Raw genomic sequence first — 26,158 nt, 5'->3', positions numbered from 1 at the left:
GATGAAGGAGTGGAGAGGACAGGATTCTGAGTTTTTAGTCTCCTTTGTTTTGGAGTCTCTCTTACCTTCCCACTAGCTACCACTGTGTCCTTCCCTGCCCAATACATACAGGCAAAAAGTCTCTTATTCACCATTTTATTGTGTAGATTCTCATGTTAGTGAACGAGAGTGACAGAATGGATCCTAGGGGGTCCTTGTCCTTAATTTAACTTCCACCTTCACAGGGACCTAAATACATTGGGTCCAAATGGATGCCCTGAGAAAGGGTAGGTTAAAGCAGGGCTGTACAGGTAGCCTAACCCTACATGTAGGCACAAAGGATCTGGCCAGGACCCAGTTCCCATCTTGTTGACTTCATCTTCCAGCTGCTCATCCCTCTGAAAGACCCATAGCTTCTCCAAAGGGCAGGTCCAAACATGTCCACACAGGAGGATCTTTTTAACTATGAACACCCATCCCCAGCTCTGAACAGAACTCCTACCAATATCCCAACATGTTTTTTTTCTCCAACAAACCCCTCTCGCTTTGCCCTCTGCTACTTTGGAGGGCATTTCTCTCTCCTCAGTACTTACTGCCTTATCCCTCTTCTTTGAGGCCCATGCTCATTGCTCTTCTTTTGGGTTCAGTTCAAGGCTCTGGGGGCTCTTCCACTCACATAGTAAAGCTCATAACCTGCCTGGCAGCTAAGCTTCCCCTGCCGACTCGCCAATCTATTGCTTTGTCCATAATGAGGAATGGGAGTAGGATGGAGGAAGGGGAGCAGAGGTTCTTACCGTGAGAGGGTCCATGGCTGCACCCACCTATGCAGGAAAGGCATGAACTCCTCCTCTGTCTGCTCCCCTGAATGCATCTAGCATCTTCTTTCCCACTCATTCAAAACCCCGCCCCGGGCCCTCCCTTTGCCAGGACCAGCTGCTCCCCCTCTGCTCCCTGCCCTGGGGACCAGGGAAACTGGTGTTAGTGTCATGCAATGAAATCTTCTGGGAAAAGGGAGAGAGTGCATAGTTGCTCAAAGAAGGTAGAAATAGAATTTGGACTATCATAGTTTGAGGGAACTTGGAGAGCCTCTGGTCCAACTATCTCATTGTGTATAAGGGCAATGGGATTTGTGCAAGGTCCCTGGCATTATTCCCCAGTCATTAAACTATAACTACTTTGTGAGCAGCAGGTAAAGGGATTTTCTCTGTTTACAACAGTAAATTCTGGGCCCAAGATAAATAACTGTACCAAAGTCACATGGCAGTACGTGATTACAGCTAGGGCAGGAACTAAGGATATAAAAGCCAGTCTCATGCTCAAAACTTATCTTTCCAGAACACAATAGGATCTTATCTGTCAGGCAGTATTTTTCTTTTGACTAGTCCTCAGTTTTCCTTTTAGGAAAATGGACATGAGGATATATATACCATTCCTGGAGGGAAGGACATTCTGGACATTATCCCAAGGCCCTAAAGATTACCAGTTCCATCCCAAAAGTTCCAAGGGAGAAAAGGACAGAGCTGCTCTTAGGAGAATTGGGTGCCATGGTGATAGATCCTTGACAACTAGGAAGGGGGAGCTGGGCCCAGTGGTACTCTAGGCGTGTCCTGAGGGAATAAATGAAGGGAGGAAGGGAGGACTGCCTTCATCAGTCCTTCTCAGCTGCCAAGAGATCCACTTTCAGGGCTAGGGGTATAGCTCAGCGGTACAGCCCTTTCCTAGGACACATGAGGCCTTTGAATTCCAGCAACAACAATAACAACAACAAAACAACAACAAAAAGAGAGAGAGGTGAGAGACCTACTTCTCTGTCTTAGTCATAGTGGGGGCCCAAATCACAGGATTTCATGGCTCACGCTGGAAAAACCTCCCCACACACACTGGCATGTTCTTCTATTTCTCTTGCTGAGAACTGGAACTGGCAGATGGGACACTGGACCCAGGAAATGGGAGGTGAACTCTCTGGGGAGGACACCCACAGTACAGACTGGGATGAAGATGGTGAGGAGGGAGAAGCTGGGTGAGGCGGGGAGGTCTCTCCACAAGTGGCAGCATGCAGGGGAAGAATCTCAATGCTGAAGGAACCTAAGGGAGAGAGAGAGAGGTAAACACAATTGGGCCTGTTCTTAGGAAGGATGGCACCCCAAGAAGTCTGAAGGGAGCCAGGCATGGAGGCATATGGCTGTAATCCTAGCAACTCAGGAGGCTGAGGTAGGAGGACCATAAATTCAAAGCCAGCCTCAGCAACTTAGTGAGGCCCTAAGCAACTCAGCAAGACCCTGTCTCAAAAAATTAAAAAGGAATGGGGATGTAGCCTAGTGGTAAAGCATCCCTGGATTCAATCCTCAATACAAAAAAAAAAACAGAAGCCTGAAAGCCTGAAAGGTGTATCTGCTGCCAAAATGCAGCTGTTCTTGTAGAAAATTTATCATGGCTGAATATGTGACACCTGAGAGACACTATCATGTATCTGTCAAACATTTATTAAGTATTCACTATGTGCCTGACAGTATGCTAAGAGCTGAAGTAAACAGACTGTCCTTATGGAATGTAGTCTAGTGGTGAAGATAAACTGGGAACAAAAAGAATATTGACAGAAAGTAGGTGAGAAGTGCATAGTCCATGGAATTAAGAGAATGCTGCAGGAGCTCAACTGGGAGAGATTATCTGTGAAGATCAGAGAAGTTTTGGCAAAGAAGTGCCATTCGTTCCAGGGGTGTTCTACCACTGAGCTACATCTCCAGCTCTTTTTTGTGGTACCGGGTATTGAACTCAGGGGCACTCAACCACTGAGCCACATCCCCAGCCTTATTTTGTAGTTTATTTAGAGATAGGGTCTCAATGAGTTGATGAACGCCTTGCTGAGGCTGGGTTGAACTCTCTATCCTCCTGCTTCATCCTCCCTAGCTGCTGGGATTACAGGTGTGTGCCATTGTGCCCGGCTGCAGCTCTTTTAATTTTTATTTTCTTTCTTTTTTTAAAAAAATATTTATTTTTTAGTTGTAGTTGGACACAATACCTTTTGTTTGTTTGTTTGTTTGTTTTGTTTTAGGTGGACACAATACCTTTATTTTATTTTTATGTGGTGTTGAGGATTGAACCCAGGGCCTGGCATGTGGTAGGCAAGCACTCTACCGCTGAGCCACAACCCCAGTCCCTTAATTTTTATTTCCAAACAGGACCTCACTAAATTGTTCAGGGCCTTGCTAAACTGCTGAAGATGGCTTCAAACTTGTAACCCTCCTGCCTCAGTCTTCTAAGTCACTAGGATTACAGGTATATGCCACCACACCCAGCAAGAACTAACAATTTGAACAGAAACTTAGAGTAAGCAGAATTTGGACAGAGGGAAAAGTTATGAAGAAAATTCTAGGCTTTCTCTGACAGTGTTTTACATTGTTTGTGTTTAGCTTCTCCAGAGAGTTGGGGCCCTTGTCACTTCCTCAGCTTACCTGATGTGAAGGGAGCAGGTCCTCAATATAAATTTGTCTTGAATGACATTTGGCTAAAAACACATAGGTGGGACACATAGGTTACATAGGTGGGAACTGTAGAGATGACAGAGGCAAGGAGTCCAAATCCAAGTTTCTGCACAGTACCCCCAGATTTCCTATTCTTCCCTTAAGGAATGCTTAGTAATCACATGACCACCCTCCCAGACTGAAGCACCTTACCTGCACAAATGGGGCATTGTTCACTATCCTGGACACCATTGTTTTGGGCCTGGGATTGGTATTCTCTTTGCCTTGCCTTTACTGTCCCCTTCCTGTTCAGCCGGGAGTTTGAATTGGTCAAAGGCCTGTAAGAAAAAGCAGGTAAAGACCAGCTATCCGTGAGAAGCTATAAGGGCTGAAGGAATCTAGAATTAGAGCAAAAAATATTTAGAACAGTGATGTTGACCTAGTAACACTGGCTTGCAGTGATAGTTTTCCCATACCAGATTTAAAGGACTTTTTTTTTTTTTTTTCTTTTGTAGTACTGGGGATTAAACTCAGAGCCTCTTGCATGCTAGGCAAGTAATCAACTACTAAGTACAACCCTAATCATTTTCATGTTGAAATAGGGTCTAAGTTGCCCTTGCCTTGAACTTGTCATCCTCCTGCCTAAGCCTCCTGAGTAGCTGGTATTACAGGTGTGGGTTACCCTGCTGGGTGAAGGAAATCATTTAACCTTTGAACATCTGACAACAGGGCTTCTGGGGCTGGGGGGTATAGTTCAGTGGTAGAGGGTTTGCCTGGCATGAAGACCCTGGGTTTAATCCCCACTGAAGAAAATGAAACCAAAAAAACCCCAGAGCTTCTATTATTGTTCTTAGATTTCAATCATTTATTTCTTTTCTTTTTAAATTTATTTTTTAGTTGTAGTTGGATACAATATCTTTATTTTACTTACTTTTTTTTATGTGGTGCGGAGGATCAAACCCAGGGCCTTGCTCATGCTAGGTGAGCGCTCTACCACTGAGCCACAACCTCAGCCCTATTTATTTATTTTATTTTTTTTTTAAGTTGTGGATGGGCATAATACCTTTATTTTGTTTACTTATGTGGTGCTGAGGATTGAACTCAGTGCTTCATGCATGCGAGACAAGTGCCCTACCACTAAGCCACGACCCAGCCCATTTTTAAAAAATATTTTTTTAGTTGTAGTTGGACACAATACCTTTATTTTATTTATTTTTATGTGGTGCTGAGGATCAAACCCAGTGCCTAGCCTATACTAGGCGAGTGCTCTACTGCTGAGCTAGAACCCCAGCCCTTAATTATTATTATTATTATTATTTTAATATTGATTTTTTTGTTTTAGGTGGACACTATATCTTTTTAATTTATTTTTATGTAGTGCTGAGGATTGAACCCAGTGCCTCACGCATACCAGGCCTGCGCGCTATCACTTGAGCCACATCCTCCGCCCCATTAATTATTTTTTAATTGATGTATCATACACATACCATAACATTACCCCCCCACTTTTTTTTTTTTTTTAGTATTGGGGATTAAACCCAGGGGTATTTAACCACTGAGTCACATCCCCAGCCCTTTTTACTTTTTATATTGAGATGGGTCTTGCTAAGTTGCTGAGATACAGATAAGTGCCACCATGCTGGGCCCTTCATTTTTTTTTTTTTTAAAGGCATAGACAGAGGGCTGGCGATATAGCTCAGTTGGTAGAGTGCTTGCCTCGCATGCACAAGGCCCTGGGTTCAACCCTCAACACCACACACAGAAAAAAGCATAGACACAGGTTTATAGGAAAGTAGAAGTATATTTTCAGGAGAATATGGGTTATCTCCAGAAAGACACCCTTTTAAAATTTGAACTTTGGCCAGGTGCAGTAATATACCCTGGAATTCCAGCTACTTAAAAAATTGAGGCAGGAGGATTGCAAATTCAAGGCCAGCCTCAGCAATTTGGCAAGGGCTTAAGTAACTTTGTGAGATCCTGTCTCAAAGTAAAAAAGGACTGAGAATATATGTAGCTTAGTGGTAAAGTACCCCTGGGTTCAAGTTCCAGTACCTCCTCCCCCCAAAAAGAGTGCAGGCTGCAGTGGGTCAAGTCTATAATCCCAGTTACTTGAAAGGCTGAAATGCTGAGAAAGGAGGATTACAAGTTTGAGAACAGCCTAGGCATCTCAAAATAAAAAATCAAAAGAAATGGAATATAGCTCAGTGGAAGAGTGCCCCTGGGTTCAATTCCCAGTACCCACCCTCAACAGGTAAATTTAGTATCTTCACCAAGTCAAGTAACCACAACTATATCTAATTCTGGCAGGTTTTTACCACCCCCCCAAAGAAATCCCAAACCCATTAGCAGTGACTCCCCATTCCTCTGTACTACAATACTTATATATACTTTGTGTTTCTATGTATTTATCTATTGTGGACATTCTGTATAAATGGAATCCTACTACATGTGGTCTTTTGTGATGAACTTTTTTCACTTAGTGTTTTCAAGGTTTTTCATATTAGAACAGGTATTATACAATATATCTAAAATACTAAATTCACCTGGGTATTGGGGATTGAACCTAGGGGCACTCTACCACTGAGCTATATTCCATTCCTTTTGATTTTGTATTTTGAGATGCCTAGGATGGTCTCAAACTTGTAAACCTCCTTTTTCAGCATTTCAAGTAACTATAACCATTCCTTTTTCACGGACAAATAATATTCCATTGTGTATATATACACTACATTTTGTTTATCCATTCACCAGTTGATGGATATTTGGGTTGTTTCTACTTTCCAACTATTGTGAATAATGCTGCTATGGACATATAAGTTATGTGAATACCTGTGGGTATACACTAGGGATAGAATCACTGAATCATGTGGTAACTCTATCTTTAGGTTTCTGAATTGCCAAATTGTTTTCCAAAGCAGGTGCACTATTTTATTTAACTTTGATTTTTTTCCCCCCAGTGCTGGGGATTGAACCAAAGGCCTTATGAATGCCAGGAAAATCTCTACCACTGAGCTATGTTCTCAGTCTAAGCTGCGCTGTTTTACATTCCTACTGGTAATTTATAAAAGTTCCAGTTTCTCTAAATCTTTGCCAACACTTGTTATTGTCCATCTTTTTAATTAGTCATCCCATTTCTCTGATGGTGACTGATGTTGAGCATCTTTCATGTTTATTGGTCATTTTACATCTTCTTGAGAAAAAATTCTATTCAGATTCTTTGTCCATTTTTTAAAAAATATTGTTTTAATTGTTGATGGACCTTTATTTTATTTATTTCTATGTGCTGCTGAGGATCGAACCCAGTGCCTCAGACATTCTAGGCAAGCACTCTGCCACTGAGCCACAACCCCAGTCCTATTTGTCCACTTTTACAATTAGGTTATCTTTGTATTGTTGATTTAGAAGAGTTCTTTATATATTTTATATTTAGAGATATATATAAAATATGTAATATAATATACAAATATTTTCTCCCATATTCAATGGAATATCTTTTTATTTCCTTGACAATGACTTTTGAAGCAGAAAAGATTTAAATTTTTATGAAATCCTTAATCATTTACAGATTCTGGCTCCCTATAGGGCTGCCTTCTTGCCTGATGACACACGGACAGGTACTTGTTTCTCTTCTAAGTTCTAGACTAAGAGCTCAAGACCCAGACCCAAGGGTGCTCTCTGACCTACCTGATGCATGAGTGGGTGGAGAACAGCTGTAGAAGGATGATAAGGTTTGGGGAAGTGATCTGGCCTTTCACGTTGACCTACTTACCTTTGGTCCTGCATTTTTCGTCTCTTTATCCTGCCAACATCATTCTCTGAGTCCTCCTCCTCTGCTCTGGGCACTGTGTTAGAAATGCTCATTAAAGTTGGCTCATTCACAAAAGGTTTTCACATATTCTTTGAAGAATACCGTTTCCACCCTCTTTGCCTGGTTAATTCTCACTCTTCAAGTCTTAGATGAAATGCTATTTCCTATGAGTGGTTTTTCCTGGATTCTCTAATCTAATTCTAATCATCCTATTATGATTTTCCTTTGCTGTACTTATCACTATTTTAGTTTCAGATTTCTTTGTGTGACATGGGTACGTATCTCTTCATTAGGGTAGAATCATTGCTATTTTATTTACTGTGATAACTGTGGCATATGCTTGGCATGTAAGAAATGTTCAATAAATATCTGTCAATGAGTGATAACAAAATTTAATAACTGTCATCTGTCTAGTTTTCAGAATTTAAGAGACATTTTGTACAGCATTTAATATCAAAGTGCTTTTATAGCTCTGGAGCTCAGCATGTAGTAAATGTCCCAAAATGGTTAGTTCCATTCCATTTTCCTTCTATTAAAATAATAAACTATGTCTTTCATTACATGGAAGATAGCTTCTGAGAGGACTCCCATTGATTGCTGTCTCCTGATATTCATGTCTCTCCCTGAGTGTGGCCTGGACCTAATGACTTGCTTCTAAAGAACAGCATATGACACAAGTGATGGGATGACATAATCTGTCAGTTTCTTGCAACAGGCTGTAGCATGTGCACACTCCCTCTCTCTGGCACTCCATTTTGCCCTCTTGTTTGTTCACTAATGAAACAAGCTACCACACTGTGAGATACTTTATAGAGAGGATTTCATGGCAGAGGAAATTTTTTTTTTTTGTACCAGGGATTGAACCCAAGGGTGCTTAACCACTGAACCACATCCCCAGCCCTTTTTTTAATATTTTATTTAGAGACAGGGTTTTGCTGAGGTGCTTAGGGTCTCACTAAGTGGCTGAGGCTGGCTTGGAACTTGTGATTCTCTTGCCTTAGCCTCCTGAGCCTCTGGGATTATAGGCATGCACCATTGTGCCTGGATAGCAAAGGAATTGAAGGAACCACAGTCCAATATCACATGAGGAAATGAATCTGACCAATAACCATGTGTGTGGGTTATGAAGCAGGTCCTTTCCAGCTGAGCACTGAGACGGCTACAGCATTGTGACAGATCCAGAGCTAGAGGACCCACCTAAGCCATGAGTGGATTCCTAATCATCACAGACCATAAGATGATTTTGAGGTAATCTGTTACACAACAAAAAAGAATCAATATTTCCTATTTTTGCAGTAAAATAATACATTCATTATTTCACTAATTTGTTTAGTCCTTTGAAATGATAGGCAAATCTTTTCCTTTAAAAATTTTTCCCAATGAAACAACAAACTATCCTGTGTTTTTAACTTTTTGTTGATAACCTTATTGGTTTTCTCTTTCTTGCTATTTGGAAAAATAAAAAGAACAGAATGTTAGAGTGACTCAAAAATGTAACCTCTTTGAACCTTACATTCTTTGTAAAATGACGACATAAGTTTGTTGTGAACATTAAATAGGTAAAGTTGGTAAAAGTGCCTAGCAATGTCTGGTGCAAAACAGAACCCCAAAAGTCTTTTTTTTGTTTGTTTTTTGGTGGATACAATCTTTTTTTTTAATATATATTTTTAAAATTGTAGATGGACACAATACCTTCATTTTATTTATTTATTTTCATGTGGTGCTGAGGATCAAATCCAGTGCCTCATGCATGCTAGGCGAGCATTCTACTACTGAGCCACAATCCTAGCCTCACCAAGAATCTTTTAATTATTTCTTCTTTTCTCATTAAACTACACTATTCTGCCACCTTATTTCTCCAATAAACTCCAAACCCCATCACTCTTCAATTGTCTTTCTGAGATGACCACAGAATAAGGATACTCTAAGAAGTCTAGGTATTTAGTTTAATTCCTTCACTTTTAAGGCAAGGGAACTGAGGCCCAAAGAGATAAGGATTTTTGATTTAGGTCAATGCTCTTTCAATCATTATATATTATTTGACTTCTCTGCTGACAATAGTTTTTTTTCTTCCACATGAAGTACTACTTGTGAGCCATCCATGTACAGCAGTGGTGGATTCAAGGAAGGACACTGCTGGGAACATTAAGGAGCAGGTTACTAGGCCTTACCTGCATTCTTTGGAAGACTGGGACCTGGTTCTGCATGATTGCTCTTTGGGCTTGCCACACTGGCTGAAGGTGCCTTGTGGGCTGCAGAAAGCACCATATGGGCTGAACGCCCCAGAGTCCCTGGTTGTAGCTGCTTTAGGATATCCTTGAGCTCTGAAATCTTCTTAGAGCTTCTGCAGAGAAACAAGAGTTACTGGTTTCACTTGGAACACAGATTCCGTTCTGCTCACCCAAGTTGCTGGCATCTAGTGAGAAAGCCAGTTTGATATTCAGGTAGGGTTAGGCCGAGAGAGATGTGATTAATTAGGGAAACCCAGGCTGGGCTTGTGTGCTTGGGAGTGACATGGTAGCCTTTCTCTTCAAGGAGAAAGATCTGAGAAGTGACTGGTAGATCTTTGCTCTGGCAGCTACATACGTCTGGGGTTCTGGGAAGAATGTCCTCCGGATAGAAGGATTAGCCAGCCAGGGTTGAGGATGTGACTCCTGAGTGTCAGAAGAGCCCTGAGAACAGAGAAATATGGAATATCAAGATTCACCACCAGGGGACACTGTCACCTAGGAACTCACCTTAGTGAATGTATCTGCTGTAACTTATACATGGTATATTGGCAGATGTGTGCAGACTCTCAAATTCTCTTCTGGTTCTATAATATATTGTGATTTTGTATATTTAGTTCTCCAATGCAAAGAGTTTTGCCATGACCATGAAAACCCCCATGGATAAAAAAAATACACCTTTTGGAAAAAACAGGGCTATAGAGACTGATATCATGTGCAAACTTTTGTTTGTCATGTTCAAACTTTCAAAAATATGTATATTTTAATTGTCCATATATAAAATTGATTTAAGTCATTCATCTCTATATATCTTTTTATACCTTTATTTTTAATTTTATTTATTTATTTATTTTTATGCGGTGCCGAGGATCGAACACAGGGCCTCACACAAGGTAGGCAAGCACTCTACCGCTGAGCCGTCTATATATCTTTGAGAGAAAAAAATAATACGTATGTATTTATTTGATAATATTGTTTAATTAACAGTATGATTCATTTTGTGAACAATTTTGTTCATGTGCAATAAAAGCCTACCACATTTGGCCATCATTTCTAGCTACCTATAAAGAGATGCTTATATATATATATATGTATAAATGTGTGCATATATAGATATCACATGATCATTTCTACATAGATTTTTATTTAGGTAGTACACTACAGTTTCTAATTCTTTGTCAAAGCAATGCATCTGGGAGGTGGGGTTGTGGCTCAGTGGTAGAATGCTTGCCTAGCCCTCACAAGGCACAGGGTTCAATCCCTAGCACCACATAAAAAAAACCTAAATAAACAAAGGCATTGTGTCCATCTACAACTAAAAATATTTTTTAAAAAAATGCACTTGTCATTATTGACCTTTTTATTTTTTCAAATTTCCTTTTTTCCCTTAAGTTAAAAAGAATAATTGGGTTGGGGATGTGGCTCAGTGTCATAGACTGCTTTCCTAGCAATGTGAGGCCCTGGGTTTGATCCCCAGCCCTACAGAAAGAAGCTACATCTCCAGCCCTTTTTTGTAATTTATTTAGAGACAGGGTCTCACTGAGTTGCTTAGGGCCTTGCTAAATTGTTGATGCTGGCTTTGAACTCATAATCCTCCTGCCTCAGCCTCCCAAGCTGCTGGGATGTGCCACTTCATTTGGCTTATTATGGATTCTTCTAAAGGTAAATGTTTTTATAAAGTATGACTTGACCTCATTCTGAAAGCTTGGAAATTAGTATTTTTATTCACATTGACTGTTTACTATTTCTTTTCTTTCTTTCTTTTTTTTTTTTTTGCATTTCTTTATTTTATTTTTTTATTTATATATGACAGCGGAATGCATTAAAATTCTTATTACATATAGAGCAATTTTTCATATCTCTGGTTGTATATAAAGTAAATTCACAACAATTCGGGTCTTCATACATGTTTCAATGTTTACTATTTCTAATTGTCATTATAAACTATAATTATTTTAAAAATATTTTGTTTAATTTTTGAGGATTTTAGTTTTTTTTCTTTACATAATTGCATGAATTTTATTTTCTGGTGCTGGGGATTAAACTCAGAGTCTAATACATGCTAGAGTACCACTGAGCTCTATCCCCAGCCCTGCCACATGAATTTTAGAGTGAATACTACCAGAAAGGGTAACTAACTAGATGTGTGTTTGGAGATAATTATTTAATCTTAATTCTACATGAGATTGATCATTAGAATTTAGCTTATGAGCACAGGCTAGGTGGAGTCAAGCAGCTTGGGTTCAAACCCTCTCCAAGAATTAGCAGTGTGACCTATTTTCTTACTAGAATATTTGTGATCATAATAACTCTATTTCAGAAGGTTAAAAGCTGTTATGTTTTGCTTTCACTCCAATATACCAATTAGAATTACACTGTAGAAAAAAAGGCCTATGACATTTTAGACATCTTAAAATTATAAAACTGAGTATCACCAATGGTTTCCAAGTACCAACTGTCTCTTGTCAGAATGTTTCAGACTTCCTTTTCTTATGGTTTCATGCGGTAACTACATGTGTGTTTGATTCTATTCACTGTTCAGTGCCTTACTGACTCGGCTCTGGAGTTGTTAACTTTCTTTCTTGCAAGCCAATCAAGGTTGTGGAAGTGCAGAGTAATTCAAAAGCCAAAATGAAAGAAATTCTGGAAATCCCTTATTTATCCGAAAAGTAAGGTGATCATATATATGTCCTGGTCTGTCTGGGATAGTCCTGTAAATATTTTTTCTTTCTCTTTCTTTTTTTCTGTAGTGGGGATTGAACCCAGTTCAGGCTAACTGAACTCTACCATTGAGTTACATCTTCAACCCCTTTTATTTTTTTATTTTTTATTTTTTTAACCCCTTTTATTTTGAGACAGGATCTTGCTAAATTGCTGAGGCTGGCTTCAAACTTGAGACCCTCCTATCTCAGCCTCCAGCTGGGATTATAGGTGTGTGCCACCATGCCTGGCTTCCTAAATTGTATTTATTTATTTATTTATTTACTTACAGTATTGGGGATTAAACCCAGGGCCTCAAGAATGCTAGGCAAACACTCTGCCATTAAGCTATCTCCTCAGCCTTCCCTGGCCCATTTTAAAACATTTTGAGACAGGCATTAAGTTGCCCAGACTAACCTTGCATTTGTGATCTTCCTGAGTAGCTGGGATTATAGGTGTGTGCCATTGAGCTGGGCTCATTACAAATATTAATAGTACTCTCTTTTGCCTTTAAAGTGTCTTGGTTTGAATAATAATACTTTATGTGACTATCTGCAACTCCCCTCCAAGGGTCGTTTACACAATGAACTTTTTTACCAAAAGCCCATTTTGTTCCGGGAAATGTTCTAGGTGCCAGGAATACATTTATAGAAGAAGACAAACAGGTCCCTAATTTCACAGAGCTTCCATTTTATTGAAAGGCCAGGTTCATGGAGATTTAGCTCCATTCATGTCAGCTCCGGGCCCTGCAATCCTGGAACCTGGCTCACTCACTTGCACTTCCCTGTGTAAGGGAGAGAAGGGGAAGAGTTCATTCCTACTTGTAAGAAAGGGCAGCATGCCCACCTGTGCTTGTGTGCAGTGTGTCTACCCCTCAATCAAGCACCAGCTTTCTAACCCAAAACCCTCAAAGGGAGGGAAAATACTAAATCCTGGTTCTACCCTAGTACATACCTGGCTTAGCTCAGAGCTCACAGGGACTGAGAGATCCATCACAGGGTCATCTGAAGAGTCCAGAGAGGAACGCACCCGCAGAAAGGCCAGGCCAAAGGACTGATGACGTGTGAATGGTTGGGAACAAGTCAGGCGAAGTCGATCCCATGATTCTCCTGAGGCTGGAGCCAGGAAATCATCTCAAGGAAAAAAGAGAAACAAACTGAGGGGGAAAATGAATTAATGGAGGGGAAAAAATAAAAGAAAGTTTATCCCAAGGAAAGAGAAGACAGGTTATACAGAGCAAATTTCAACAGGACGAAGAATGAAGACGACCAGTAAATATTCCCCTCAGGTTTATTTTAGGTGCTCAGGGAATGGTAATACCAAGTAGTCCTGTCAGGGCTCTTTCAGACCCAGTTCCTTGCCTCTGACCATCACTCCCCCGTTATGCTTCCACACCATTTCCAGCCTGGGTACATCCTTATTCTACAACTCTCTAGGGACCTCATCAATATCTCAATCAACCAAGAGGCATCTGTGGTGCTAGGGTATGGGGAAACAGCTTGCTCATGGATTAGCTGAGATATCAACCCTTCCTGAACCACAAGACCTCAACCTCTCTCACGATGCTATAAGTCCTGCACATTCACTCATAGTATCAAACACTGATGTTACAAACTCTTTAATTTCTAACACAACTCTAATTTCTAACACTATCCAGTCAGGACTTCATCCTCTCCACCTCACATGCCCCTCCAGTATCATTCTTCCTTTATGACATTACAAACACCTTCAATTTAAACACCTTCAATTTAAACAAATCTTTACTAGGCTCTAAATCCCTAGAGGACAGGAATCAAATCCTATGTTTCTTTTGCAGTGCCCACTGAGCATATCTACATAAACAGAATTCAGGAAACACTATATGCTACATAAAATATAACCATTATGTAGCCTTCTGCTACTTACATCTATACTTAGATATGTTGGGTGCAGAGCAGGCTGAACTGTGTTGTCTGCAGGGCAGGCTGAACAGATGTTGGCTGCAAGATAGCCCACGCACTCAAACCCCACTCTGTCTGGTCCTTTATCACCTGTTGTGTCAAGTCCTGCTCAAGGCTGAGCACTCAACCCGCCTTGGGCCAACAAGGCAGCTTGCAGACCCAGAGGCCCCATTAGATTTGGGCTATAAAAACTCCCTCCTGCCAGGCCCCTCTCTCTCTCTCTTGCTCTCTCTCTCTCTTGCTCTCTCTCTCTCTTGCTCTCTCTCTCTCTTGCTATCTCTCTTGCTTTCTCTCTCCTGCGTGCGCTTCCTCTCTCTCTCCTTCTTTCTTTTCTCTTTGTTGCACTGCTGCAAAAAAGATCTTTTGGTTGCTCGAGTGTTGTGGTCACTTTCCTTTCAATATACATTTATACAAACAAAAAACATAGTAATTAACATGTGTTTTGTTTCATACTCTACAAGTCACAGGAAATATCAATCATACAGTAGCTAATAAACATCCCCAGCTATCAGGCATCCTCGTCATGAAGAATTCACATACAAGCATGTCACTCACTAATTAATCTACTTCTTAGGAAGTAGCCTAAGATAACTAAGCCCTTGAACAGGCTCCCTCCCACAATCTATACTCCAAAGCACTTACATCCTCTCTAGTACTGCATCCTTCTTACTCGGGAACATACCCCACTTCTGCTGTTGCCCTCTTTACCATTTTTAAACATGCGGACCCCTGAGCGGTTCTTCCCCTGCTTTGAATCGGTGAGGGACATTAGTGTGGTTGCAGGGAGCAGGGTGATGAAAGGTCTGTCTAGGGACCAGGAAGAACGGCCCACATCAATTTGCAGGAAAGCACAGCCACAGTTACCTGGGGACAAAAGGATGAGAAAAGGATAAGTGCGATAGAAATAATTATACACAAGGGAACTGGACGGGAAGAGGACATTCCTCACTCTAAAATTAGCAGGTAGTCAGAAAGGTCTGGCAACATGTGGAGTGACACAAGGAACCAATAATTTAATGATAACACAAAGGTTCTCTATCAGGCTACATGACAACATGGAATTACACTAAATAACCATGGGAAGATCCAGCAGAGACTTGCTGCTTCCCTGTCCTGGGCCCTGAAAGTAGTGCCAAATTCTGTTTCTCTTATATCCTTCCTAGGGAGCCCAACATCTTTCTGTCCTAACAAAGTTGGCACCAGATGACTTTGTCAATTCTCTATTTCAAAGAATTCTACAGTCAACCTTTTCCTGTGCACAGTTCACCTTACCAGTAATCCTGAGACACTAATATTTAGAGGTGTATACAAATTCTATTTGTTGGCATTTATAATTAGGCCAATGTCCTAAGGCTTTACCCAGATCACACAGATCAAAGCCGTACATTGCATAGTTCAAGGAGCTCCATTCACACTGTATTCCATATGAATGGAGACCATGGAGTTCTCCAACACCAAATCTTCCCCAAGGGCAAAGGCCACATTTCTCCTTCACACCTATGCAGGGCTTATTCTAGAAGGCTGCTTGGCTGGAATGAACTAAGACCTCTGAGTAGTGGCTTAGAGGGGAATATCACTCCAGTGTCTTACCTCAGAGGCCCCAGGGAACTAACTCACCTACATCAATATAGCTAATGGGCACTGCCCTCTCCAGCTGTAGTTCCACTTTCAGTTGCCCACTCTTGTCCTGAGGGCAGCTGAGCCAAGGCCTCCCCTGACTATCTGGGTTCAGCAAGTTCTCCACAGGATACTTGGGATCCTAAGTCAGAGAGAGAAGGAGAGAATCAGGAACTTTACTAAGTCTATGGGGAAAAATATGCCCATGAATAAGGTATCCCTATAATCCCAAGTCTTTTAAGGCACCCTAACATTATAGAAAGGCACCAGATGGGAATCCTCAGTAACACAGGAACCATGTACCAAGAGATTTAGATACCATCTACCTCTATCTATTTACCAGGCTCCCTCACTTAATCCTACATGTGTATTATTATTACTTCTTAGTTAGTAAATCAATAAACTGAAGTTTAGGGAAGCTCGGAAACTTACCCAAGGCCTCATGCCTGATAACCAACCAAAGCAGGTTTCTAAAACCAGAGCTTTTAACCATTACACTCTATTAATGTCTTTGATTTATCAGCTATTTCAGACATTTTCTTATCTTTATAACAATCCTAAAAGGGCAAAGATTTTTTTGAGAGAGAGAGAGAGAGAGAGAGAGATAGAGAGAGAGAGAGACAGAATTTTTTAATATTTATTTTTAAATTTTCGGTGGACACAACATCTTTATTTGTATGTGGTGCTGAGGATCAAATCCGGGCTGCACGCATGCCAGGAGAGCGCGCTACCGCTTGAGCCACATCCCCAGCCCCAAAGATTTTTATTCTAAGTTTACAATGGATGCTTATTATAAAGTGATTATTCCAAGACAATAAGTGATATATTTACATAGAAAGAAATTCTGAGTTTTAACCCAAAGTCAGATACTTTTTGGTTGAGAGGCCTTAAACAAACTACTTCCTCTTTGGATCAAAAATTTTTCATCCATAAGGAGAGCGGGGAAGCTGGACACATTTTTTAAAAATTTTTTTTAAGAGAGAGAGAGACAGAGAATTTTTTTTTTTGTCGCAGTCTGGCTGGGTATATTAAATCACCCAGCCGCCACAAAGCACTTGTATGTTCAAACAGAAAACTTTATTGCCCAAACCCCACCAACACTCCATAGGAACTCTCTCTGCTCTCCCCCGGGCTCTGCACTGACCCCAGAACTCCATGGGAACTCCAAAGTAGCAGGCGGTGCCTGAGGCAGCAGGAACCAGCCTATTGGGGGTGGGGGGGGCCCTTATTCCCTGGAGCCACCCTATTGTCGGACAGCAGGGGTCCATATACAACTGAATATACAGCTTAACATAACCATCATCATCTCAATGGCTCACCTCTCAACCACTCCCTTCTGGCAGAATGCCAAGCTTCATCCCTCAACATCTTTTAATATTTATTTTTTAGTTTTCGGTGGACACAACATCTTTATTTTATTTTTATGTGGTGCGGAGGATTGAACCCAGCGTCCCGTGCATGCCAGGCGAGCACGTTACCACTTGAGCTACATCCCAGCCCTAGACACATGGTTTCTAACCATGTTATTCCAGCAATAAAATCCACCCCCTCCTTTTTTTTTTTCCGGTGGTGCTGGGAATTGAACCCAGGGCCTTGTGCATGCAAGGCAAGCACCCTGCCAACTGAGCTATATCCCCTGACCCAAATCCCTTTTTTTAAATGAAATCTTATACTGAAGCATGTTATGTGTGTGTTTGAATATTTTTTTCAACAAATAGAAGCAGAGCTCTGGTTAAAGCACAGGTTGGGGGGATGCCTAGAGACATACTTGTCCTCCCTCCTTTCAATTTCTAGAAGTTGGCCCCTACAGAGTAGGGTTGGAAACCACAATATTGGAAGATGGATAATTACTTCATTTCATTTATTATTGTAGGTGTACTGGGGATTGAACCCAGGGGTGCTTTACCACTGAGCTATATCCCTAGCCCCTTGTATTTTTCAGTTTGAAACAGGGTCTCACAAAATTGCTGAGGCTGGCCTCGAACTTTCAATTCTTTTGCTTCAGCCTGCTGAAAGGCTGGGATTACAAGCATGTGCCACCATGTCTAGCTTCTTGCATTTTTTTTTTTTTAAATACAAATGAATCAGTCTTATCTAAAATTTTATTTCAGTCTGTTAGTACTATTTGTTTAAATTGCTCACACAAAATACATTCCATCTAAAAAGGAAACATAAGTTCTTCTGGCAGTCCAAAAATAATTGATAGGGCCTATCCAAAGGTCTTCCACTACAGTTTAAAGAAACTCTAAAAGTAGTTTAAAACAAACTGGATGTTTTATTCTCTGGGCCATAAGAAAGTTTCAAAATCACTTTGATTTTTTTGAATCCCATCAATTGTCAATCATAGCAGGAAAACCCCTGAGCTGATTTCTGATAATAACGTTATCAGAGAAAAGAAAAAAAACAAATATATATATATATATATATATATATATATATATATATATTACTCGGGATTGAACCTAGAGGCACTTACCCACATCCCCAGCCCTTTTTACTTTTTTATTTTGAGGCACAGTCTTGCTAAGTTGCTCAGGGCCTCACCAAGTTGCTGAGGCTGTCTTTGAACTCCCGATGCTCCTGCCTCAGCTTCCCAAGCCATTGGGATTACAGGTATGTGCCACTGCAACTGGCTCAGTGAATATAATGAATTATAAATGATTATTGGCACCATGAAGACTTGGGAAAGGAAGGTGCCTTGCAAGTTAGCTTAAGTATCACCTGTGCAGGAGTAACTGTGTGTCCCTAGAGTAGCCTTGTGTTATGGACTTCTACACTTCTGGGTTCACAGTGGTACTCAGGACCAAGAGCCAAAAGCACAATGTGCAAACTCTATGAAGGCTTTATAATAAGAGACTAATGCAGGAGGCACAGTCTAAATACTAAAAATGATAATATGATCTTGAGTACCTTCAATTTTATTAAGTTATTTTACATGTGTTATGGTTAGCTTCTAGCTTTTATAAGACTATGAGTCTATGAAGAAAACTGTTCAGGATGACTATGAAGATAAGCAGGATAAGTGTAATTATTGTTTTATTTTACTTAGAAGTTAATATAGTAGTTCCTAAAGACCCTCTAAGGGTATTTCTGAAATGTGTAGGGATGTTTTTGACTATCATAACAACTGATAAGCAATATTGTTATTGGGGCACAGGGTTAGGGATGCTAAATATCCCACCATGCAAATAATATTGCTGTAAAATGTAGACTTATCCCCTGAAATGCCACAGCACCTCTGGAGAAAGACCAGAGTTAACACGAGAGGAGGAATAAATGGGTAGAGCAATGATAATAGAGGAAAATGTGGGAAATGCTCGGGCTCAGGGTCTGGGATTTAGCTCTAAGTGGGAATTATAGAACATTTAGGGAAGAGGCTGAGATCACACTTGAGGGTGGTCATGATATCACAGGTCAGGTATGATGTTGAGTGTTCTGGTCTGCTCTCAATGACAAGACTGACCAAATGGTTGTTCTGGGGACCCTGGTGCAGATTCTGGGCCTAGGATCTATCCAGCACCTTTAAGCTATTAGTGGAATCCTGAGGTACCTCCTTTATGGAACTTCAAGTCCTGGGAACATTTCTATCGGTTTCTTGCACTGCTCTGGGAACAACCTGAAGGCAAGAACTATTTCTTCCCTGAGATTCTGGATTCCCAGAGAAGACATCATGTCCTTTCTATTAGACTGGGAGTTTCCTGAAAGTAGAGCCAAATCTCCTACTTTGTTCATTCCTTTCAGTCATCAAGGAAAACAAACAAACATGCCTATTGATTGATATACCTGAGAGGAAAATGACACCACATGACTGATCTTCACAGGAGCCATGGCAGGCCTATCAGCTGTCCAAGTACAGGGCAAAAATGCTTTATCTCAAGAATTCTTCTGTTACCACTTTGGCACTGTTTATGTTTTTGTTTTAGCAGCTTCCAGAAGAACAAGAATCTTCACATTACTCCTGAAGAAAAAAACAAAAGAAAAATAAACTATTATCAACTTGGGAGGCTGAGGATCTCAAGTTTGAGGTCAGCCTCAGTCACTTAGCAAGAAGATGTCTCAATTTAAAAAAAGGGGTGGGGATGTATTTTCAGTAGTACAGTGCCTCTAGCTTCTATTCCCAATACTGACAATCAACCTACCAAACAAAAAAGCCCATAAGAAAAAAGACAAAAAAAATTATGGTTGTTTCTCTAATTATATGAGTTTTTGAGGCCATCAGCCCATTTAATTCTTCTTCTTCTTTTTTTTTTTTTTGTGTGTGTGTGTGTTCCTAGGGATCAAACCCATGGCCTTGATCAAACCCAGTGCTATACCACTGAGCTATATTTCTAGCCCTCGTCCCGTTTCTGATGATTACTACTTTGGGCCTAGTGGGGGTGATGGGCAGGGAGCAGATCTGAACCATCTAATGAGATTCCAAATAATGTGAAATAACTGGAGTGCAACATCAAGGCAAGAGAGCAGCAAGTACAAAACATATTAATGTTAATGTTGGATTTATATGTAGATGAGTTCCTAAGAGTACCAATTGCCCCTTAAATTGTTTCTTTTTTTGAACAGTACTGGGGATTGAACTCAGGAGTACTTTAACTCTGAGTTATACCCCCAGTCCCCTTTCCCTTTTTGCTGGCCTCAAGCTTGTGATCCTCCTGCCTCAGCCTCTGGGATTGCAGGTGTGCTGCTCTACCTCTCCGGGCTTTTTGCTGAGGCTGAAATTGTAATCCTCTTGCTTCAGCCTCCTGAGTTGCTGGGATTACAGGCATGCAACATGGTGCATGGCCCGTTAAACTTTTTATAGGAAAATTTTAAGTATATGGAAAAGCACACATTTTAGTATAACAAACTGATGCATCCATCACCTAGCTTCAACAATTCCTTGGTGAGAGATGTTTTAAAGTTATCTGAATGTATTTCAGTGAGTTCTCTCTTTAAATATTTATGCTGGCTCATTTTATTCATGTTTTCTCGCTGATCCTGGATATACTCCTGGCCATAAAGATCCTTTTTTGTATCTCCAACCAAAAATTTTTTTTCTACCTCTAAGACTCTGCTCATGCCATTACCTCTGCTTGAATTGCTGTTCTGATATAGAAAGTTAGGGATACAGAAGGAACACCAAGTCTCTAAAGGAAAAATATTCCTATTAATATATAGAACAAATAATTCACAGACTGTCTAATGAGCAGGATAAAGGAGACTAAAGGACAGAAAATGGTCAAAATGTAAGGATGCACTAAATAGTCCACAAATTACTTTCAACTTTCCAGTTCCCTATCAGTTTTTTGGAACATAGTAAAACAGGAACAAAACCTCAACAGAAAGAGATCATTAATCTTGTCAGGGAAAGGAGCTAACATTTGATTGAACCATAACCCAGTGATCACCAGAGATGTTCATGTAATCGAAACCTACATTCCAAACCCACAGGGAAACATGATAATTCTGAATCCCAGAGGGAAGTTCAATCCTTTTGCATACAATATTCCACCTAATTATGTACCCTAACAAAAATCCAACCTTCAGCCCTGGCAATGTGGCTCACTCTTGAGATTGCCTGCAGCAGGGAGTAGACCTTTGCCTTATAACAAAGCTCTTCCTCTCTTTACTAAATCTCTTTACTAAAATTCTTATTTGTGATGGAGTCAAGGACCTGGAAGTTCTAATTAGAGGTCTCCTTCAGACCTCCTCAGACTCCTCATTATGACAGTTCCCTTTCCAACTTGTCAAATTGAATGCATTCTAGTGATCAAACTTCACTTTACCTCTGCTTCATCAGTTCTAAGTGATAGCTCCATCCTATCAATTCTCACTTACCACTTAATAGAGTGCCTCACACAACAATCATATATGTCCTATGTTCCTTGACAAATTGTAAACTCTTGCAGAACAGGTTTCATGTCTGACTTGTTGCTGTATACCCAATGTAAGAGGCAGAAAAATTGAGCTCCAAAGGGCTTGAAGTCATGCAGTGGGGTAGTCTGCAGCAACAGGAGTAACAAAACTCTTAGTGACTACCTCGTAATTATCAAGTATTCCTAACAGGTCAATGTGTTGTTAAGGCTTCAAAGACAGAAGAATGAAGGATGAGTCCTGAGTCACCTCTTTAGTTCTCCAGGTGTTTTTTGTTTTTTATTTGGTACCAGTATTAAACTCAAGGGCACTGAGCCACTGAGCCACATCCCCAGCCCTATTTTGTATCTTATTTAGAGATAGGGTCTCACTGAGTTGCTCAGCATTCTGATTTTTGCTGAGGCTGGCTTTAAACTCATAATCCTCCTGTCTCAGCCTCCTGAGCTGCTGGGATTACGGGTATGCACCATTGGCTCCAGGTGTGTTTGTTTGTTTGTATCAGGAATTGAACCCAGGGTGCTTAACCAGTAAGCCACATCCCAGCCCTTTTTATTTTTTATTTAGACAGAGTCTAAGTTCCTCAGAGTCTCACTAAATTGCTGAGGCTGGCTTTGAACTTTCCATTCTCTTGCCTCAGCTTCCTGAGTTTCTGGGATTACAGGTATGTGCCATCACACCCAGCAAGCTCACCAGATTTATGAAACTGATTAGTCCCGGAATGGGAACTCACTGGACATTCAAATTTTTACTATTCTCTGTGAGATATTGAAAACATCAGAATTAGATATAATCTGTTTTGGATAAACTCATAGTACAGGTTGTGCATCCTTAAAATCTAAAATATGCCAAAATATGCCACTTTTTTAGCACCACCATGATGTCACAGTGGAAATTCTATATCTGACCTCCTGTGACAGATTTCAATGAAAATGCAGGTGACTAAAATTACTGTATAAAATCACTTCAGGTATAAGGTATATACAAAACATAAATGAATTTCAGTTTAAAAATGGGTATTATCCTCATCAAGCATACGCAAATATTCAAAATCTGAAAAATCAAAAAATCCAAAACACTTCTGGGCCCAGCATTTCCTATAAGGGATGCTTTACCTGTAAAATATTTGTGATAGAAAAACATCATTTTTTTTCATTACCATCAAACAGATATCTGATTTAACAAGTCCCAAAGCCACTGAGCCACATCCCCAGCCCTATTTTGTATTTTATTTAGAGACAGGGGTCTCATTGAGTTGCTCAGCTCCCTGCTTTTTGCTGAGGCTGGCTTTGAACTGGTAATCCTCCTGTATCAGCCTCCTGAGCTGCTGGGATTACAGGTGTGTGCCACTGGTGCATCCTAGTTCTATTTACTCAATAGATCCAGGCTGGATGCTGAAAGGGCGTGTGAGCTGGGGTTACAGGTCTGCAAGCTAATGAATTCAGACATAGGAAGAACAAGGTGTTGAAAATCAGTGGCTTGGGAACCCTGAAGTTGTTGATTTTGGATATTTGATTTTGTTAATATTTGGGGAGTTTCTAGTAGGTATCAGGCATTGTATTAGGTGTTGGAAACACAGTGGTTAATGACACATACAATCTTTTGTAAGATAATCAAATTGCCCAAGAGATTAAGTTCTTACAGACCTCCTTGCCCTTACAAATGCTGTTGTAACTGTTTACCCTATGCTCCTTCTTGCTTCTTGAGGATATAGATTTTTGTCATGTTCATCATCTCAGAGATGGTCTAAACACAGTAGGCACTAATAAATATTCACTGAAAGAAGAGGATATTATTTAACTCCAATTAGAATTTCAACAGATATTTCTGGCAACCTGAAAACTCAACAATCAATTAAAGGTTACAAATTGCTAAGATGATTCCAAAAAAGAAAGATGAAAGAGGTAGGGTATCAAATTTTTTGAAAAAATCATAAAGTTATAGTAATTAGAACATACTGTCTATAGAAATAGGCAAATAGACTCTAGAAACACTGGTATAGATGAGAACTCATAACCACCAACTGTAAGATAGAGCAGGATCGTAATTCTTTTAGAAAAAGATGAGGTAATATATATAGTCGAGGTATTCAGAAAATTGGTTGACAATGTAAAGAAAAATGAAAATAGATCCCTATCTTGCAACTATTTTAAAAAATTATACTCCAGCAGGGTGTGGTGTTCCACGCCTGTATTCCCAGCAATTTGGAAGCTGAGGCAGGAGAAATGCATGTTCAAGTCTAGCTTCAGCAACCTAGCAAGACCCTGTCTCAAAATAAAAAACAAAAAGGGCTACGGATATGGCTCAGTGGTAAAATACCCCTTGGTTAAATCCCCAGTACCATAAAAAAGAAATATATATATGACATATATGTGTCTCTCTCTCTCTCTCTCTCTCTATATATATATATATATATATATACACACACACACACACACACACACACACCAGTGGATCAAAGATGGAAACATGAATAACAATACTTTAAGACAACATAAACTAGGTTAAAATACAGATGGCTAAGAAAAAGGTTACTTACAACACATGTAAACTTGGCTAGTATTCCAAGTATATTTTTTTAAAACCTACAAATCAATAAGAATAAGCAAACCAATAGAAAACTGGGTAGAAAGTGCAATTCACATAAGGTGAAATCTGAATGAACAAAGGCCCATATAGAAAAACTCATAGCCTGGTAATAAGGAAATTGCAAATATCACTTCTTTCCTCTAAGACTGGCAAAAAACTTACGAGTCTGATAATAGCCAGGCACAGCGGCTCACGTCTACAATCCTAGTGTCCAAGGAGGCTGAGAAAGGAGGATCACAAGTTCTAAGCCAGCCTCAGCAACGTCGCAAAGCTCTAGGCAACTTAGTGAGACTTTGTCTTAAAATAAAAATATAAAAAAGGGATTGGGATGTAGCTCAATGGCAAAAGTGCCTCTGAGTTTAACCCCTAATAACCCCAGCCAATCTTACAACATAAAGGAATGGCAATAATGTGGGGAAATGATTCCCCTCATAAACACTTTCAGCACATATTAATTCTAAGGAGCCACATTGCAAGAATAGTCATGTGGCTAGTAGTTAACTTATTTGAACAACAGCTCTGGAGACTCACATGTGCATAAAGACACATTGTTTCTGATAGCAAAAAAAAAAAAAAAAAAAAAAAAAAGGAACGGACAAAGGAAATATTATATATCATAAAAAAGAGCACAGTACAATGGTTAGGAATGAATTGGATGTAAATATACATCTATATAGGCTTTAAAAATAATAGTGAAAGAATTAAGTTGGGGGGTGATACACAGAAAACAGCATTTGTGTTCATTAAAAAAACAAAATCAGGATCTGGGATGTAGCACCATGGTAGAGCACTTGCCTAGCATGTGCAAGGTCCTGGGTTCCATACCAGGTACCACAAAAGAAAAAAAAATGCAACACTATGTATCATTTAAGGATACACATATAACTTTTTTAAATGGGCTGAATAAAACACACAGCTAATTTATAATAAAATTTGTTTTTATTGCAGATGAGAGGGTAATGGATCTGACAATAAAAGACACAGATTAAATTCAATTTTTTTCTATATTAACCTTTTAAAAAAACCAGGAAGCAAATATATCATATCAATAGTCAATCTGGTGTGATGAGAATACATTGTTTGTAATATTCTATTAATAATTTCCATATATAAAAGTTTCACAGGCTGGGGATGTGGCTCAAGCGGTAGTGCGCTCGCCTGGCATGCCTGCGGCCAGGGTTCCATCCTCAGCACCACATACAAACAAAGATGTTGTGTCCGCCAAAAACTAAAAAAAAAAAAAAAAAAAAGTTTTACATAATAAAAATTATTGTTTCAAGTAAATGAGATGTCTGTAGGTAGTAAATATTAACCTGTAAGTTCCTGTTGGCCCCCAAATAAAGTCGGCTGGCATTCTAGGTTTTCTGAACTCACAGGTCATCCTGGAGTTGATCTATCATCAATAGATCCAGACTGGACGCTGAGGGGGCGTGTGAGCTGGGTTACAGGTCTGCGAGCTAACGAATTCAGACATAAGAAAAGTAGGGTGCTGAAAATCAGAAAGCGATTAAAGGTGTACAGAAAGCGAGTAAAGGTAAGAGCTGGGGAAGCAGAATGTGGGGCAGGAAAGAGTATTAAAGATGTGTGAAATAGCAATGACAGCCTCTGTTGCCCTGAATCTTTAGAATCCCGAACACGCTGCTTTGTCCACTTCTTTGATGCCACTCCCCTCTTCGGCTACTACGCTCCGGGTCAACAAACCCCAACGCTCCTCACCCGAGACCACGAACCTCAAGAAGTTATACCGCGCCTCTGGTCGTGGATCACAAACATTCTCCCGCCAATTTGGTCCGCTGGCCTCCGCCTTCTGATCCCGGTAACACGCTCGGCCCGTTGAAGCTCAGGAACGCGTTCTGGAACCTAAAGAAGCCGCTGTTCCTGTAAAACGATTCCCATCGAGGCAAGGCAGCTGGTGCTACAGCCAGAAAAATACACTTGCATGTGTTTTTAATTTATATTTTTCACTTTAATTCTCGCGTCGAGAGAGCG

At 40.2% G+C, this 26,158-nt stretch overlaps 2 protein-coding genes across 3 annotated transcripts in view; both read right to left on the bottom strand.

Moving 5' to 3' along the window:
• Positions 1–788, bottom strand: part of LOC143388255 (short transient receptor potential channel 2) — a 19,309-nt gene extending 18,521 nt beyond the window's left edge. Inside the window, exon 1 of the mRNA XM_076842143.2 lies at positions 774–788. Coding sequence (XP_076698258.1) covers positions 774–788 — 15 coding nt within the window. The remainder of the gene's footprint in view (positions 1–773) is intronic.
• Xndc1n (XRCC1 N-terminal domain containing 1, N-terminal like) lies at positions 129–26,158 on the bottom strand. 2 transcript variants are annotated; one of them, XM_076846731.2, is made up of 10 exons: positions 25,886–26,158; positions 19,517–19,691; positions 15,734–15,875; positions 14,825–14,980; positions 13,131–13,309; positions 9,835–9,920; positions 9,420–9,592; positions 7,210–7,282; positions 3,654–3,778; positions 129–2,064 (listed from the first exon to the last, which is right to left on the bottom strand). In XM_076846731.2, the coding sequence occupies exons 2-10, from the start codon at positions 19,559–19,561 to the stop codon at positions 1,832–1,834; spliced, it is 1,212 nt and encodes a 403-aa protein (XP_076702846.2). In that variant the 5' UTR covers positions 19,562–19,691; positions 25,886–26,158; the 3' UTR covers positions 129–1,831. The 2 variants fall into 2 exon arrangements, with proteins under 2 accessions (XP_076702846.2, XP_076702845.2); XM_076846730.2 differs by having other exon boundaries at positions 25,900–26,158.

Source organism: Callospermophilus lateralis, chromosome 2, assembly GCF_048772815.1.
Source record: "Callospermophilus lateralis isolate mCalLat2 chromosome 2, mCalLat2.hap1, whole genome shotgun sequence".
NCBI lineage: Eukaryota > Metazoa > Chordata > Mammalia > Rodentia > Sciuridae > Callospermophilus > Callospermophilus lateralis.
This window is presented reverse-complemented; position numbering and strand designations above follow the sequence as displayed.